General features: G+C 40.8%; 1 protein-coding gene across 2 annotated transcripts in view; it reads left to right on the top strand.

Moving 5' to 3' along the window:
- Positions 1 to 17,736, top strand: part of USP44 (ubiquitin specific peptidase 44) — a 31,671-nt gene that overhangs the window by 11,269 nt on the left and 2,666 nt on the right. Inside the window, exons 2-5 of one of the 2 annotated variants that reach the window (XM_034773018.1) lie at positions 4,579 to 6,094; positions 15,066 to 15,264; positions 15,995 to 16,073; positions 17,330 to 17,535. In XM_034773018.1, the coding sequence (XP_034628909.1) occupies positions 4,661 to 6,094; positions 15,066 to 15,264; positions 15,995 to 16,073; positions 17,330 to 17,535 (1,918 nt within the window). In that variant the 5' untranslated portion in view covers positions 4,579 to 4,660. Of the gene's footprint in view, positions 1 to 4,578; positions 6,095 to 15,065; positions 15,265 to 15,964; positions 16,074 to 17,329; positions 17,536 to 17,736 lie in introns of both variants that reach the window. The other variant, XM_034773012.1, reaches the window with a different exon arrangement.

The following is a 17,736-nucleotide window of genomic DNA, read 5'->3' as shown; positions in this document are numbered from 1 at the left end:
GGTTTACTTGTGTTTGTGCCGCATGTTAACCGGGAAACCGCAGCCCCCTCCTTTTACATTGAAACCCCATTTTAAATGGACAACCCAATTCATCCTTGAGATGGGAAATGCGCTGCTGTTTGCAACCTTTCCCGCATGTTAAGAAGGTTAAATAAGCCAAAACACTGTGGCCTACGATGGCTGCCTGCAAGCCGAAATATGCGACCTTGTAATGAAAGAGTGTACCCATTGTTCCCTAAAATGTGTCTTTTTTAACCACCTCTCCCTTCTCCTCCACCAGCTGCAAATGTTTCTCCTTCGCAGAGGCTCGTGAACATTAGAAAGAGAAAACGTAAGACGAGGGACGAGATGTTCACGGAGCTGCAGATGTCCTCCCACGCTGATAGAGCACAGCAGAATGCGTGGAGGCAGTCAATGTCGGAGATGAGAAAAGTCCAACATGAACGAGAGGAGAGGTGGCGGGCTGAAGACGATAGGTGGCGTCAGCTTGCAGACAGACGGCAAGAGGCAATGCTCCGTCTGCTGGAGCATCAAAGTGATATGCTCAAGCGTATGGTTGAGTTGCAGGAAAGGCAGCAGGAGCAGAGACCGCCGCTACAGCCCCTGTGTAACCAACAGCCCTCCTCCCCAAGTTCCATAGCCTCGTCACCCAGACGCCCAAGAACACGGTGGGGGGGCCTCCGTCCACCCAGTCACTCCACCCCAGATGATCGCCCAAGCATCAGAAGGCTGGGCTTCAATAAGAGTTAAAGTTTTAAAATGCAGTGTGTCCTTTTCCATCCCTCCTCCCCCACCCATCCCTGCTACCTTGGCAATTATCCCCCTACCTCTGTAAGGAACTAATAAAGAATGCATGAATGTGAAAAAACAATGACTTTATTGCCTCTGCAAGCGGGAGGGGAGGGGAGGGTGGGGTGGGGTGGTTGGTTTACAGGGAAGTAGAGTGAACCGGGTCGGGGGGGGGTTGGAGGGTTCATCAAGGAGAAACAAACAGAAGTTTCACACAGTAGCCTGGCCAGTCACAAAACTCGTTTTCAAAGCTTCTCTGATGCGCACCGCGCCCTGCTGTGCTCCTCTAACCGCCCTGGTGTCTGGCTGCGCGTAATCAGCGGCCAGGCGAGTTGCCTCAACCTCCCACCCCGCCATAAATGTCTCCCCCTTACTCTCACAGATATTGTGGAGCGCACAGCAAGCAGCAATAACAATGGGGATATTCTTTTCGCTGAGGTCTGAGCGAGTCAGTAAGCTGCGCCAGCGCGCTTTTAAACGTCCAAATGCACATTCCACCACCATTCGGCACTTGCTCAGCCTGTAGTTGAACAGGTCCTGACTCCTGTCCAGGCTGCCTGTGTATGGCTTCATGAGCCATGGCATTAAGGGGTAGGCTGGGTCCCCAAGGATCACGATAGGCATTTCAACATCCCCAATGGTCACTTTCTGGTCCGGGAAGAAAGTCCCTTCCTCCAGCTTTCGAAACAGAGCAGAGTTCCTGAAGACGCGAGCATCATGTACCTTTCCCGGCCATCCCACGTTGATGTTGGTGAAACGTCCCTTGTGATCCACCAGGGCTTGCAGCAGCATTGAAAAGTACCCCTTGCGGTTTATGTAGTCGGTGGCTTGGTGCTCCGGTGACAAGATAGGGATATGGGTTCTGTCTATGGCCCCGCCACAGTTTGGGAATCCCATTTCAGCAAAACCATCCACTATTGACTGCACGTTGCCCAGAGTCACTACCCTTGCTATCACCAGGTCTTTCATTGCCCTGGCAAATTGGATCACAGCAGCCCCCACAGTAGATTTGCCCACTCCAAATTGATTCCCGACTGACCGGTAGCTGTCTGGCGTTGCAAGCTTCCACAGGGCTATTGCCACTCGCTTCTCAACTGTGAGGGCTGCTCTCATCTTGGTATCCTGGCGTTTCAGGGCAGGGGAAAGCAAGTCACAAAGTTCCATGAAAGTGCCCTTACGCATGCGAAAGTTTCGCAGCCACTGGGAATCGTCCCATACCTGCAGCACGATGCGGTCCCACCAGTCTGTGCTTGTTTCCCGGGCCCAGAATCGGCGTTCCACGGTATCAACCTGCCCCAGTAACACCATGATTTCCACATTGCTGGGGCCTGTGCCTTGTGAGAGGTCTATGGCCATGTCAATTTCCTCATCACTCTCGTCGCCGCGCTGCAATCGCCTCCTCGCCTGGTCCGGGTTTCGCCTTGGCATGTTCTGGCTCTGCATGTACTCCAGGACAATGCGCGTGGTGTTCATAGTGCTCATAATTGCCGCGGTGATCTGAGCGGGCTCCATGATCCCAGTGCTAGCTATGGCGCCTGGTCAGAAAAAAGGCGCGAAAGTAGTATCTGATGGACCAGGAGAAGGAGGGCGGGAGGGAGGGAGGGCCGAGTGACGACATGGCGTACAGGTACAGGAACAGGGAGAAACACAAACAACTGTCACACAGAATGGTCCCCCCAAAGATTAAACTGGAAACCCTGGGCTTAGCAGGCCGTTGATTTCACGGAGGAAGGGGAAGCAAATGAACACAGAACAAATCTATTTTTTACATCTTAAGGTGGCAGCCGACGCTGCAGCATGAGTGACAGCCATACCAGTATGACGATGACGGGTACCAATCATAATATGCCATCATCTGCCAAAAGGCAAGGGGCTGCTGCTGTGTAGCAATGCAGCCCCACGTCTGCCAGCCCCACGTCCGCCAGCACCCAGCATCGCCCTCGGCCTCTTCTGGGTGCTTAGCAGACAATATTGGGCAATTGGCAGAAAATAGTATATTATGACTGGTAACCGTCATCATCGAAACAGTAGCATGTCTGCCCAGGTGGCCATGATTGACAGCCATACCAGTACGACGACGACGGGTACCAGTCATAATATACCATCGCCTGCAAGGGGCTGGTGCAATGCAGCACTACGGCTGCCAGCCCCACGGCTATCACTCATGCTACACCGTCTACCGCCAAAAGGCAGTTAGCAGCTGCTGCTGTGTAGCAATGCAGTCCCACGTCTGCCGGCACCCAGAGGACATATGGTGACGGTGAGCTCAGCTGAGCTGAGTGGGCTCCATGCTTGCCGTGGTATGTTGTCTGCACAGGTAACCCAGGTAAAAAGGCGCGAATCTATTGTCTGCCGTTGCTGTGACGAGGGGGGAGGGGCCTGACGACATGTACCCAGAACCGCCCGCGACACTGTTTTGCATCATCCGGGCATTGGGATCTCAACCCAGAATTCCAAGGGGCGGCAGAGACTGCGGGAACTGTGGGATAGCTGTGGGATAGCTACCCATAGTGCAATGCTCCGGAAGTCGACGCTAGCCTCGTACTGTGGACGCGGTCTGCCGACTAGAGCACCTAGAGCATTTTATTGTGTGGACATACACAATCGGCTGTATACAACCGATTTCAATAAAACCGGCTTCTATAAATTCGAACTAATTTCGTAGTGTAGACATACCCTTAGAGAAGTTAATTTGCTGAGTGATATTAGTATCTAGCCCTTTTTGTTAGTGGCATCCTGGGCACCAGCACTTGAGTTCAAATTTAAGGTATTGACTCGCTTCTTTGTGAAGGATGGGAACAGAATAAAGGGGAGGGAAGGAGTCCTCCCATTTGTCAATCTTCTAACTTAGGGCTTGCCTGCATGCTATCTTGAACTGATTTAGTTAAACCAGTGCAAACCCCTATGTGGACAAGCTTAAAACTGGTTTAAAACTGGATATATCTATTTACAGGGACAAGCTAAAACAATACAAGCCAGATTTAAGTTCATTTAAACATCCAGGCACAATTGCCCTTATTGGAAATCGGTTTAAAAGGACATCTTTAGTTAAACTGGTGCAACTTTATGTTTTGATCAGGACTCTACAATTAGGTTCTCATGGGACAGGACAGGAGAGGAGGTACAGTAGTACTAAGCTTGCTTATTCTGGGGGAGGTCACCAGCTAGTTATGTAATATGCCACAATGACCCTAAAATAAATGACCCTATTTTATCTATCAAATAGAGACTAGCGAGGTCAGTGATGGTGTAAACTTCTGTTCACTATAGGCTTGTCGAAACACAGTAAGCTAAACTGGTGTTAGATGAAAGGTGCGATTCTAAACCGATATAGCTAAACTGGTATAACTTTTCTGTGTGGACATTCTTGTTAATTTAAAACTTGTCAGTTTAGCTTGCCCTGTAGATTTACTAATGTAAGCTAAACCAATATATGCCAGGTTTGAACAGATAGGTGTTCATACAGAGTTACACTGGTTTAACAAAAACAATTTAGAATAACACCTTTAATTAAACCAGCGCAACAGGCTTATGTTATCAACATGCCTCAGCCTGGATACAGAAGGTACTAGTGGCATGAGTAGTTCAGTCTTCATGCCCATTCAGTCACGAACCTTTCTGCTAAAACTTGTAACAAGATTGTTGATTGTGACTCTGATTACGGAATAGTACATCAGTATCATTTAAAACTAAACCAAATTTTATTTACTAATTTTATTGCCAAGGATGTATTAACTTACTTTTGACTTACACTATATGTGAAGCTGAACTTTTTTTTTTCCCCTTTAGTTTGCAGGTCAGAATGTCATGGACAGAAAATAGTTTGGATAACGTGTTTCTCTAGTATTTCTCCAGTATTTCAGTATTAATAATGGATAAGTGTAAGCACATAGGGCGACTACGGCTAGCCCAAGATCATTCCATCCTGAACCCTCAAAAATGGCATTGCGTGGACTGCAATACTACAGAATCTGTCTGGGCATGCCTTAGCTGTTCGCATGTTGCATGTGGAAGATACATTGAAGAGCATGCACTAAAGCACTTTCAGGAAAGTAGTCATTCAGTGGCATTGGAAGTGAATGAGCTGTATGTTTTCTGTTACCTTTGTGATGACTATGTTCTTAATGATAATGCAACTGGTGACTTAAAACTATTGCGAAGTACATTAAGTGCAATCAAGAGTCAAAACTATGACTGCACTACCCGTAGTGGCAGGACTTTGCGATCTATGGGTACGAGTGATGACTCTTACCTTTCACACAATGGTGCCCAAGCCTTGCTTCGAAATGAAGACCGCATGTTCACAGCTCTGTGGCACAGAAGGCGTGCATTAATGGGCAAAGTGTTCAGATCATGGTTTGAGCTAACACCTAGTGGGAAAAGGATTTTGGAAGAAGAGAGGCGCCAGGAGGAGGCAGAGGAAAGAAGGGACAAAGCTAGGAAAAGAAGACAAGAGCGAAAGCGTCAGTTGAAAGTAGAGATGGAAAAAATGCCTCCAAGGAAGAGTTCTCGTTTACAAAATCAAAATAAAATATCCTCAAAAGTATCACCCTATGTACAAAAATTACCACAAAATTTGTCCTCTCCTGCAGAGCTGAAAGTAACTTCTACCTCAGATGAAGTAAGATTGAAAAAAATTGGTGATTCTCCAATTAAGCGAAGGCCTACAGTGACTCCTGGTGTAACCGGACTGAGAAACTTGGGAAATACATGCTATATGAACTCTATTCTGCAAGTATTGAGTCATTTGCTTATTTTTCGGGAATGTTTTCTAAAGCTTGATCTGAACCAAACTCAAGAGTTGCTGGCAACAGCAGCCAATGAAAAAACAAGATCCTCTACTAAGCACCCTCCAATTACTGGTTCTGCATTTTGTGTCAATGAGACCCAAGTGAAGGTAAAAGGATCATCTTCTATTAGACGACCTAGTTTATCATCTGGACTAAGTGGAGGGGCATCAAAAAGTAGAAATATGGAGCTTATTCAGCCCAGGGAGCCAAGCTCAAAGCACATTTCTCTGTGTCATGAGCTACATACTCTGTTCCAAGTTATGTGGTCTGGCAAGTGGGCATTGGTGTCTCCTTTTGCCATGCTCCATTCTGTGTGGAGACTAATCCCAGCCTTCCGAGGTTATGCCCAACAAGATGCTCAGGAATTCCTCTGTGAACTTTTGGATAAAGTACAGCAGGAACTGGAGACAACTGGGACCAGATACCCAGCTCTCATCCCCACTTCTCAAAGGAAACTTATCAAACAGGTTCTGAATGTGGTCAATACCATTTTTCATGGACAGCTTTTAAGTCAGGTATGTCTTATGATTTAAAAAAACCCTCTTAATATTTACAAATCACTGACAGGAGACTAGGCAGTGATGTACAATACACATTTAAGGGATTAAAGAGTTGAGGGGAAAAGAGTAGGACTACTTAGTTGAGATGGTGAATAAAAAGGGATATGAGAGGTTTATAAAATGATAGACTAAAGATGATCATTTGAGAACTCCTAATTACCCTCTCAGTAAAAGGAATTGCCTGATTTAAAACCTAAAAAGTAAACTTCAATGATAAGTTGAAATATTTTTACATCATATTAAATTGTAGAACCCACTCCTACAACATATTATTGAGACAAGGAGTCTAATCCTCTTTTTAAATCTTAAACCCTTACTATCTAGTTACTTTAGGGATATGGAATATGTAACTTATACATAAGGACATAGGTCAGCCACTAACTGGTGGAGTTGGTAAGAAACCTCTCTGATGGGCATATTGGTTCATAATTGTCTACTATAGATATTTTACACTTCACTCTGCAGTGTCTGGTTGGCCACAGGTGGAGAAAGGATACTACACTAGATAAGTTCTTGGTCTGGTGAGGTATGACAATTCCTGTTTTCTTATGACTGGTGCCAATTTGGAAAATTTGTTCTATTGTAGTAAATGGGTTGAACATGCTCTGGAAACTCCTTAATACAGAGGTGATTGCAAGTATGGATTCTACACACAGGAGGGGATGCTGATTATATATAGTCCCTTCCTCTTCTCCTTCCTCCCTCCCCTTCCCCCTCCTCCCCCGGTCACTGTGAGCATAGTTATATATGTGTGTAAGTACTTGTAGCGGTATAGCTTAATTCCCATAAGTGAAGGTAAATAAGCTACACTATTATATGGCATCTTTATAACAGGGTTGCACTGGTATAACATCGGGTTTAAAAAAAATCACACCCTTTAACAAAATAGTAATACTAATGCAGTACTAATACAAAAACTGAAGACCTGGCATTAGGTCTGTTACAGGAAAACATGTTCAATATATAATCATTTTTACTTGCAAGGTTGAGACTTGCTTTGGATTACGAACCTCCTTGCAGGTGCCATTTGGTGGTATAATTTTCAGGGTTCTGCAGAGGGTAGACAGCAGCAAAATCTTAAACAGTACCATTACTGCCTTTTTCCTGTATAAAGAAGGCCAGTGGCAAGAGAACATTCACAGCCTCCTGCATTGGGGAAGAGAATAGCAAAATCTTTACTGAACAGGAGGTACATATGATGAAAAATCCCATCACAATGATGTAGTTTTTTATCCCCTTGGGCAGAGGAAAAAAAACGAAATGGGGCTCAAGCGAAAACTTGAATGGTGGAATTGTTTACTACTTTGAGCATCATTACAAAATAGCTTGTTTTAATGTACTTTTGATTGAAGTCTGATCAATTCACCCTATACAAAATATATGGTTAGTAAACTTGTCTGTTTATAAATGTGTACATGAACTTTGGGTTTCTACTTCTAACACATCTCTGTACTATTCCCCACTTACTAAGATTTCATGTGTCCTCAGTTAGACAAGTGCCTGACAGAGTTGGCATAACTGGATATTTGAACAGTTGAGGCTGAGAACATGAAGACAGCACATGAAAAAAGGGTGGTAACAAAGCATCACACATAGTACTAGAGATAAGCATGTACAAAGTAATTTGAAAAACGAGTACTCTTCACCTTTTGTGTTTGTATATCTTGCCAAATCTCAACCAAAAAAAAAAACAAAACCGCTCTAACCTATTTTGGTGTTTATTTCTGAACATCTGGGTTCAAAACCTGTTGCACTACCTAGCTGTCAGCCATTCAAAAAAAACAAACCAAAGTGGAACAAAACAAAGGACTTTACAGGAAAGCCAGTGTACCATGATAAATAGCCAGTTACTATTACACTCCTGCTCCTGAAGTGTGAGGTTACATCTGCCTTAGCACTTAGCACGTAGCTTTGTATTCTGTAGTCATTTTGTTGAATTTAGTAGCAACAGAACATGCCTGGCAGTTGAGATTGCTCAACTGTCATCTAATTTAGACTTCCTAATTTCTAGGAAATGTAACAAATTTTGTGTTGCTTGAAAGTCAATTTTTAGCTTTGCCACTTCCTTTCTTTAAGCCCATATTAATTAAATGTTTAATATTTGATAGCTGGGGAGAGGTGGGATATAGACCACCTTTTGGGGATTTTAACATTTAACTAACGAGTTTTGGGAGCTTTTAAAGCAGCTTGTCACTTCAGTAAAAGAAATTCTAAAATATATTGGTCTTGGTGTACTGCAAAGGTGGTTGTGAGTTGTTGACCATAAACTAGCAGTTGCTACAGAGGACATGGTGTAGAAAGCCCCTAGTAGTAAGTGAACTGCAGCTACAACACAGTTGAACCAGCTTCAAGGAGAAAGATTGTATCTTGTGTGGTGGTAAAACATGAACTAGCCCTAGCATCCTTGGGTTTGGAGGTATCCTTAGATTTGAGTGGACTCACTGATCCCCATTCCTCTTCCCCATGAAACCTTCAGTACGACAATCGTCCAATTCCATCCCAGATGGAACCAAGTTTCTGGAGCTGATGGTGGTGTCCTCCAAGGAAAGGGTCTAATTGTGAGAACCCTTTGTCTTCTGCTGTTCCGCAACCACAGAATTTGGTGGCAGAATCTAAGCTTTCCTTTTAGAAAAAATAAAACCACCTAGTCTTCTGGTGTGAAAGGGTCAAAAGCAAATTGATACATTGTTTGTAAAACCATCTGAAACAATAGCTCTAAGATATGTGAACTGAAATAGTCATCTGAATTGGGGTTTCAATTCTGAAACCTAATTATAAATCAAATTTCAAAAGTAATCTTCCACACTAGAGGACCTTTTGATAGTGTCAGAACATGTTTGTGAGTTCTATCGTTTTAACTGAAGGAATGTGTGAAGAGGTATACTTGACTCTCTCTGAAAGCGATCCCTTATCCAAAATTAATAATTGAAACTCCATTGCTATTAACAAAATGTTAAGTCTAACTAAAAATCCCTTATCCTCTCAATTGCTCCACTTTCACTCTTGATTCTTGTTACATTTCACCAATTTACCAGTGATGGTGGTCTCCCAATCTAGGTGGGACTTTAATTTCTAATGTAAGAAACATGCAGAAAAAAAGCCATGCTGAAACTTTTTCAGGCCTCCTTATAAGCATAAAAGGGCACAAACCTATTCCCCCCCCATTTGCAAATCACCTTTAAAGGACGTGTGACCACTTCCCACAAGAAAATGAATGTTGCTAAGTATGACTGGGTGAACTGGCACATGTTACAAAACAATTAAATGTTAAAATACCTAATGCTTCTAAGTAATTCTGAATTGTGAAATCTGATTTTATAACTGAAAGTTAAATCAGAGAAATACAGCAAGTTTAAAATTATTTGTGATAAGCACTTTTTTAAGTACAGGAAAAATAATTATTTATAAACCTGCTCCAAAATGAGAAATATCATAACCTTAAAAGAGGCTGTTTTGTGAGTATTTCAGAGACCTTATGCGAAGCTTTTCACTTGACATCCTAGTACAACAAGAGGAAGATGTATATCCTTTGGCTCCTCTTACAACAAAATTGTAATTGAGTGCCTTTTTTCTTAAGCCAAATTTACCAATATTTATCATTGATTAAAATTATTTTAGAATTCAATGAAAAGCTAGTTGTAGCTAGTATTACTTTGCTTCTGCTAGATCCGTGTTTCACTTACCAAATATGATACCAGCAGGAATTAGAACTTTAGATGTCTCTGTATGGAAATTCATTTTTAAAAATGAGAAACTTCAGTGTAGGTTTTCATGTTTATTATGGTAGTGCCTAAGGACCAATCATGAATGGGGCTCCATTGTTATGTGCTGTACAAATAGAGAGTAGTAAACAGTCTGTGCCCCCAAAGAGTTTACAATCTAAATAGACACGAAAGGAGTATAACACACACGCAGCATGAACAATGTTGAAATGTTTTAAGTACCGTGCTATGAATTTAAGGGGAGAACTTTGCAGGAGGGAGGGAGGGAGGATGGCTAGCATACAGTCTTGCCTATGGAAATCAGAGTTTTATGATAGCCTGGATTGGATATGTCATGTCACAAAATAGCAGGACTTGAGATAGACAGCAAGAGTGTTTATGCTCATAATATATTAGCCTGTACCACTCCACACATTAATTTCTACCTCTTGGTATGAGTCTGTGGGCTTTTTTTTAGGGGAGGGAGTGTCTACCGATTCTCAAAAATATCTCCTGTCAACTTTCCAGCTAGGTGTATTTCTCCATTAGGTGACATTTAACTTAATCTATAAATAGTAATTGAATCACGGCTGCTTGCTACTTCTGTGGAGTTTGCTTGTTTGCTAGCAGCATGCAGCTGGGGAAGCAGACAGCAATCCACCTTGCAACCTTTTTTTAAAAAAGTTAATTTAATGTGTGAAAGATGCAGGTGTGAGATCCCTGCAGCCATGTTCTGAATGAACTGAACAAGTTCAGCATGGGCAGCAATAGGGCAGGATTCTGTACACTGGCTGATCTCTGGCAGTCTTTTCCTCCTCCCATTCCCCCAAAACAAAACGTTGTAGCCCCATCAAAGATTACTCTTATTTTTTTTATATTTAAAGTTTGCGTAGTCACTCCCCCACAGTGATTAACTTAGTTACAACAACATTGCATGTAATTACGGTGGTCCCAGGATATTAGAGACACAAGGTGGATGAGGTAATATCTTTTATTGGACTAACTTCTGTTGGCGAGAGATAAGCTTTCGACCTTACTCAGAGTTGAAAAGTCAAGCCTGGGAGCTTAAATTGATAACTTTGTTAGACACTGGATTTATGGCTTATTGCAACAATCTGTAACCCACCAACAGCCCTTTGGGCCCTGTGTGTTCTCTCTCTCTCTCTTCTCCCCCCCCCCGACAGGAGTGGAGGGATGTTAAGGGGCCACTTCACCTTGAATGGTCCCTCGAAATATGGATTAACTAGCTATGCTAAACAATCTGTTCACATTTTGTATTTAGCAGTGACACTTTAGGTTAGTTTTCCAGAGCTGAAGAGCTCTGTGTGAGCTCCAAACCTTGTCTCTCTCTCTCCAATAGAAGTTGGTCCAATAAATCTATTACCTCACCCACCTTGTCTTTCTAACTTAATGATACACTCTTCAGTAAACTACATACTGTTGAAAAACTGTTACTCACTGGCTGTGCATTTGTGCCATATATTTGCACTCTAACACATGAAACCTACACAGGAGAAAAAAAATTAATGTTGGCATGGGTATATTGTGGAGCTATGTTAACTCCACCGTTAAGGTTCTGATCCTACAAATTGATCTGTACACGTGAACCCTTATGCTTACGTGATGTCCCATTGAAGTCAGTGCGGCTCTGCATCAGTACAGGAACTGGCCTGCACGGATCAGATTCACTCAGTTTATAAGAAGAGCCTATGGAATGAAGAACTGCTTACATACAAGGACTTTGAATAGAAAGGTTTCTACACCGAATGACTCACTCAGCCAGGTTGCTTCAGTTGAGCTGTGCTTCTGCTGGGTCAGGATTGGTACTAGAACAGTACAGGACTCATTGTCCTCTGCAGAACAACTTAAAAACTGGGCACAGATGGACAGGAAAACATGCTGAATTTAAAACTCCAAAACTTGCAAAAATTGCTTGCATTCTTACTCTTATTTGTGCATCTCATCCAGAGCCCACAACTTTACCATGTGCATTCATTTTCAGTAAATCCTTCAAGTAATACATCAATTAAATAAGCATTTACTCCAACAAACACCAGTTTGTACAGCAGAAGTTTATTAGTCTATATTTATGCTGTAATTATGCTCAAAGACAAAAATAATCACCTAAACTGTGGTCAGGGCTAGACTCTGATTCCTTTTTCATTCTGAATTACTGATAGTTTATGGCTTTAGACCAGGGGGTTCTCACAACAACATTTTTGGTGACCTCAGAATGCGGCCACCACCTCTTGCTTATGTCCACTCTGACAAATTTTCCTAAAATACTTTAACAACTTCAAGAAAAACAAATATGTACATATACATGTCCAAATCATTGTAATTTATTTATGTAGGGTTTTTTTGCAGACTCAATAATAAAAATAATGGACAATGGTATTTTGGTGTCCCCAGTCCCTGCTGTCTCCCCTGGCCCTCCATCATCTTCCTGGGCTCATCATCACCCTCCTTGGTGCTGCAGGGAGGGATTGCTGCTTTTCCCCCTCTCCCATCTCTGCCCAGGAGGCTGTCATGGCTGCAGGAAAATCCCCTTGTGGCTGCATTTGAGAAATGCTGCTTTAGACATTGGCAGACTTTGGCATTTATGAAGTGTATAGCTGAATGAGCTCCAGCCAGAGTAATTTAAAATGTAAATTTCCTCACTCTCCATGCCACAAAGAATAAAATTTTCTTTTCTAAGAACAAAATGGTTATGGGTTTTTTGGACATTAAAGCTGCTGGGAACCTTCTATGCTCTACGCTATGCACCAAAAAAAAAAAAAAAAATCAAATACACGTGAGCTGGCTAACATATAGCTCAGCCACTTATTACTGGATACTAGTCCATGTTTTGTATTTGCTCTAAAGAATGCTACACATGAAATAGCTGATTTCAGGAGGAATGGCAGTGTTTCAAGTTATAGTGCCCTTTAATATGCATTTTTGTTTTAGTATTTTAAAACCCGTGTTCCCTAAAAAATAAGTTTGAAAAAATGCAGCAGTGCAGCAAAGATTAAGCTTCTGCTCAACTGTGTGAAAGGACGTACTGAACAAAAATGGCCCCCAACACAGTAATGGTCTTTGACAAACCTTTTTCAGGGTTTTGTTTGTTTTGTTTTGTTTTATTAACCACCAGTGCGTGGTACTAACGGTAAAGTTGTGTCTGTTCAATTGTGAGCAAATTATCTCCAATAGAATTCTGCTGGAAGACTTATTTTGAAAAATAGTTCTAATATTTGCCCTTTTTCATACACAATGAGGCTGTGTTGTGTTCTGGGAACGAGATAAAGATAGCAAGGCAAAAACAACACAAGAGGCTCAGGAAGTGAGGGAATTGCAACCTGCATTAGAGGCAAAATGACCCCTGTAGGGCTGCAAATGGTTGTGTTAGATTTAAAGAGTCAGATACTAGTAGAGCATATTGGGATGATTGTGAGCCAAGCCATCATGAAAAAAGGAGCTTTTGGGCACATGGGCTGAATTTCCACATTTCTGAAGGTCAGTGATGTAGATCAGTCTGCGATTTCTAGAACTGGAGCATAGGGTGCTGTTTGAGTTTTTTTGTCTATGATATCATGTTGATATAATAAATATTCAGATCCCTCAGTTGTTTCTGTGATTGAAGTTTATCACCATATTTTCATGTTAGCTATAGATTATGGAAACAACCAAATAGGAAGGATGTATTTATGTGGATAATAAATAATTGAACTAATCAACCACTGTTTTGGCTTTTAGTTATAGTTTCAGTTACAGACCTCAACGTGTTTTCAAGTGTGTGGAACATGTAAATTGCATGTCACTGGAGCAAAATATTATGTTCTGAGTCTGTAAATCTACATTTACAGAACATATTCTGTTTAAATTCCATAAACTGCATAATTTGGGGACAATGTTGACCATTATATCACAATAGGGTTGTGTCCTGTATTGGAAGTAGTGTCGAAGCTATCCATATGGATCCACCTAACAGTCAGGATCTACTCCATTGATTTCTCCAAAATATTTAGCCTCCACAAAACGATGACAGGTTTAGAGCTGCTGTAGTTAGAGATTTCTGAATATTTATAAATATTGAGAGGTTTTTCCCCAGGTGGTTATTAGTCTGATTATTTGGAAGGTTCTTACATATTAAGTGTAAATATTCCTGTGAGTGGGTTACTTGTACTTTAACCATGTGGAAAACCAAGAGGTAGGGATACCTCTTGGTAAAACTAGAAAATGTGGAATATTTATTTCCAGATGTGCCTTTTTGGCCTTTATTGAGGGTGTGAAACAAACCTATTGGTTGGCCCTTTTTTGGTGTTAGTGTCCTGAATTATATCTGTTGTATTCCAAATGCAGTCTTGCTACTGCTTCAGGCCCAGATCCTCCAAACTGATCCACCGGGAATCCACTTGCATGCTGCATATGGAAGGATTATAGAGAAGGACTCTGATGCTGCATGATACAGTACCTCTCCAAATACAGCTCAAATTGGCATTAGCTTTTCTGACTATTGCAAGCCTATCTGTAATTTGTCTGTTATATTATTCTAGTTCTTTTTAAAAAATCAACAGCTTTTTAGGATCCTTCCTTTCCATTAAATATCTATCAAGTGAATTATATTTTCCTTGATGCCTTATCTTCCATTTTCCTAGGCAAATTCTCATTTCAGTTCACTATATTTTTATTATTGCTAATCTATCTTAGTGGCTGTCCTTTTTCCTTTAGTGTGACAGGTGGTTATACTTACTGAAAGGGGAAAAAAAAAAATCTTTTACCTGTTAAATTGAAGAAGCATGTCTACCAATCCCGGCCTTCCCTGCAAGACTTCCAAAATAAGAAGAATGTGATTTAAATAAAAAAAACTATTTTCCTTTCAATAAAACTATATATTAATATATAATTCATGTTAGTTACTGCTTTGTAAATATTTGTCTAGAAAGAAATCTCAGGGACTGTTCTTCCTTCTCTTGAGCAATCCCAGACAGATCATTTTGAAACTACTTCTAGTTCACAGAAGAGAAAGATATCAAACACCTTAGTGTAAAACAGTGGTGGACATGCTGCTTCAGAGAAAAGAAGTTAACAGGTAATTTTTTTGTTTCTAGTTAAAATATTTCTTCTACTGTATACATTTGCATCTGTGATCCGAATTCACATACTGTTCTCAGAGCTACATTAAGACACGTGTAGAGAAGCAGGTTTTTGGATGTTAGAGACTAACTTAATATTTTGCTTAACAGGTTACATGTCTTGCGTGTGACAATAAATCAAATACTATAGAATCGTTCTGGGATCTGTCGCTGGAATTTCCTGAGAGGTATCATTGCAATGGGAAGGAGATGGCTTCTCAGTATCCATGCCTGCTGACAGAAATGTTGGCCAAGTTTACAGAGACGGAAGCTTTAGAAGGAAAGATATATGCGTGTGATCAGTGCAACAGTGAGTAAAGGCAGTATGTACTCATGCATATGTTCTCCACATAAAATATAAATTAATATAGGCATTAAAAGTGTAAGAAAAGGAAAACAGCAATTAAAAGGAAAGCAAGACAAATTAAAAAAAAATCTGTCATAAGTAAAGCATAAGACTGTTTGTTTCTTTAATTGTGAAAGGAGATAGTATAGAAAAATCGCTCTTCTAATTAAATGCATCAAAAGTAGGCTTGAAAGTGGGTTTAGGAGCTCAGATTAGGTCATCATACCAACTACGGTTTTTCATTAGAAGGTAGTCTCCAAGAAGAGATGAAAGAAACCTGTTGAAATAAGTCTTGACACTTTATTAAATTAACAGACTGTCCGCACTTGCTCCTGATGAAAATAGCTGAAGTATTTGTATATTTTCCAACATTCAGATGAATAATCCAGATAAAAATAGAGGCAAAAAAAGAGGCATTTTGCATGCCCAATAATCCTTGCCAAATGGATTCCAAAATGCTTTCTTATTAAACTGACGATATAGTCATATATTCAGTAGTCCTTGTTACATTATCTAAATACTCTAAATCACGGGGTCAGTAAAACTTAAACTTAAACATAAGCATATTTGACAATGAATTTTCAAGCTGTATTCAAGGGTTTTTTTTGTTAGTGGTAGGTTTTTTAAATTTAGCACTTATTTCATTGTGTGTGTTTGGTCACAGCAAAACGTAGGAAATTTTCTTCCAAACCAGTTATACTTACAGAAGCCCAGAAACAGCTTATGGTGTGTCGACTACCTCAAGTTCTGAGACTACACCTTAAACGGTTCAGGTAAGCAGTGCTATAAGCAACTTAGAAATGTTGCAAACTCTCTTTGAATAGTATATTCCTCCTTGTTCCAGTAGTCACTAATTCTCTGGGCTCATTCAGTGGGTGAACAAAATTAGTTTTTGAGAAATCCCTCAAAATTGTCTTCCTTGACAATCCCCACAAGCTCAATAGTATAAGGAAAAACAATTTCTGGAAACGCATTTCTTCCTGGTAAATAAAATATTGTTAGAATGCATCTCACAGGCAGAGAAGTGAGATTTTTATTCCTGCTACTTCCCAATAACAGAAGTCGGGAGAATTAAAAACCTATCCTGAATCTTGAACACTTATGCAGTTTGAGACAAAAGAATCAATTTTCTCTATTTGAAAAAGACTTTTGTGGATACCTGTATGTACAGAGAAAAAAATCTGTCTCATGAAGTATCTCTGCTATCTTGAGAAAACAACAGCCTACAGTTCATTGTTTTGAGTTGTGGACAAACAGTACCATGCGACTTTACTAAATATGTTGAGAGATCATAGCAACCAACTTTATTTAAAATAGAGGATTGCGCTAGTGACTAGTGCACAGTCTGAGGTTTGCATGCAACCCACCAGGGTGATTGTATAACCTGCAGCTTTACTAGCATTTTTTAACACCCCCTATCTAAATCTGGTAACGTGTACTAACATGAGCAGCCAGGGAGAAGAGATTGCACCTGTACGTGATCTTAGTCCAGCCAGAGGGACAGAGTGACTCCTGAATGAGGAGATAAATGAGAGTGGGAACCAGCCCCTGGGGTGATCTGTTTTCACTTTTAATGTATAGAGTCAAATCTGTAATAAAGAAGTCTCTGCAGCTTCTGCATCATTCTTGTGATTTTAAATATTTTTTGATAATTATATCCAGTGTCTTTTCAGCTTGGATGACTAGTGAGCACGCGAGAGCAGGCAAATGTGAGGAGGAATATTTTGGAGGCTAAGAGCAGCAGATAGTGTAGGTGAAAAGCCATATATAAAAGATTTTTCCCTATGAACATTGACATGTAGGGGAAGTGAAAGAGGAGATTAGTTAAGGGGGAGCTTTTGAGGGATATAAATTAGCAAACATTTAGTACAGAAGCACTAGCAGGTCAGACGGTTTAGTAGCTCAGAATTCTAACCGTGCAGAATTTATATGTGCATAGATTCACTGAAATAAACTATTAAACTACCTTCAGAAAACACAATCAACTGAATAATATTCACATTTTCTTTTAATTTTTATATTTTTCCAGGTGGTCAGGACGCAATCATCGTGAGAAGATTGGAGTACATGTTAGCTTTGATCAGATATTAAATATGGAGCCTTATTGCTGCCGGGAATCCCTAAAGTCCCTCTTACCTGATTGCTTTATCTATGACTTGTCTGCTGTGATTATGCATCATGGGAAAGGATTTGGTTCAGGGCACTACACTGCCTTCTGCTATAATTCAGAAGGAGGTATGGACAAGCAATTTAAATTAGAAATGTTGTTTTTGTTACCCAGAAGCTGCACTTCTGGTTCCTTAGCTGAATCAAATGTAGCCACAAACAGGATCCTTACTTTCTTAAAATAAAATGGACCAAGATTTTACTAACCAGACTAACCAGTGCCGAAAGAATTATAACAATATAGGTGGTCAATAAAAACTTAAAGCTAAT

The sequence above is a fragment of the Trachemys scripta genome, chromosome 1 (genome assembly GCF_013100865.1).
Source record: "Trachemys scripta elegans isolate TJP31775 chromosome 1, CAS_Tse_1.0, whole genome shotgun sequence".
Lineage (NCBI taxonomy): Eukaryota > Metazoa > Chordata > Testudines > Emydidae > Trachemys > Trachemys scripta.
Note: the sequence above shows the minus strand (reverse complement) of the source record. Positions and strands in the feature narration are given on the sequence as shown.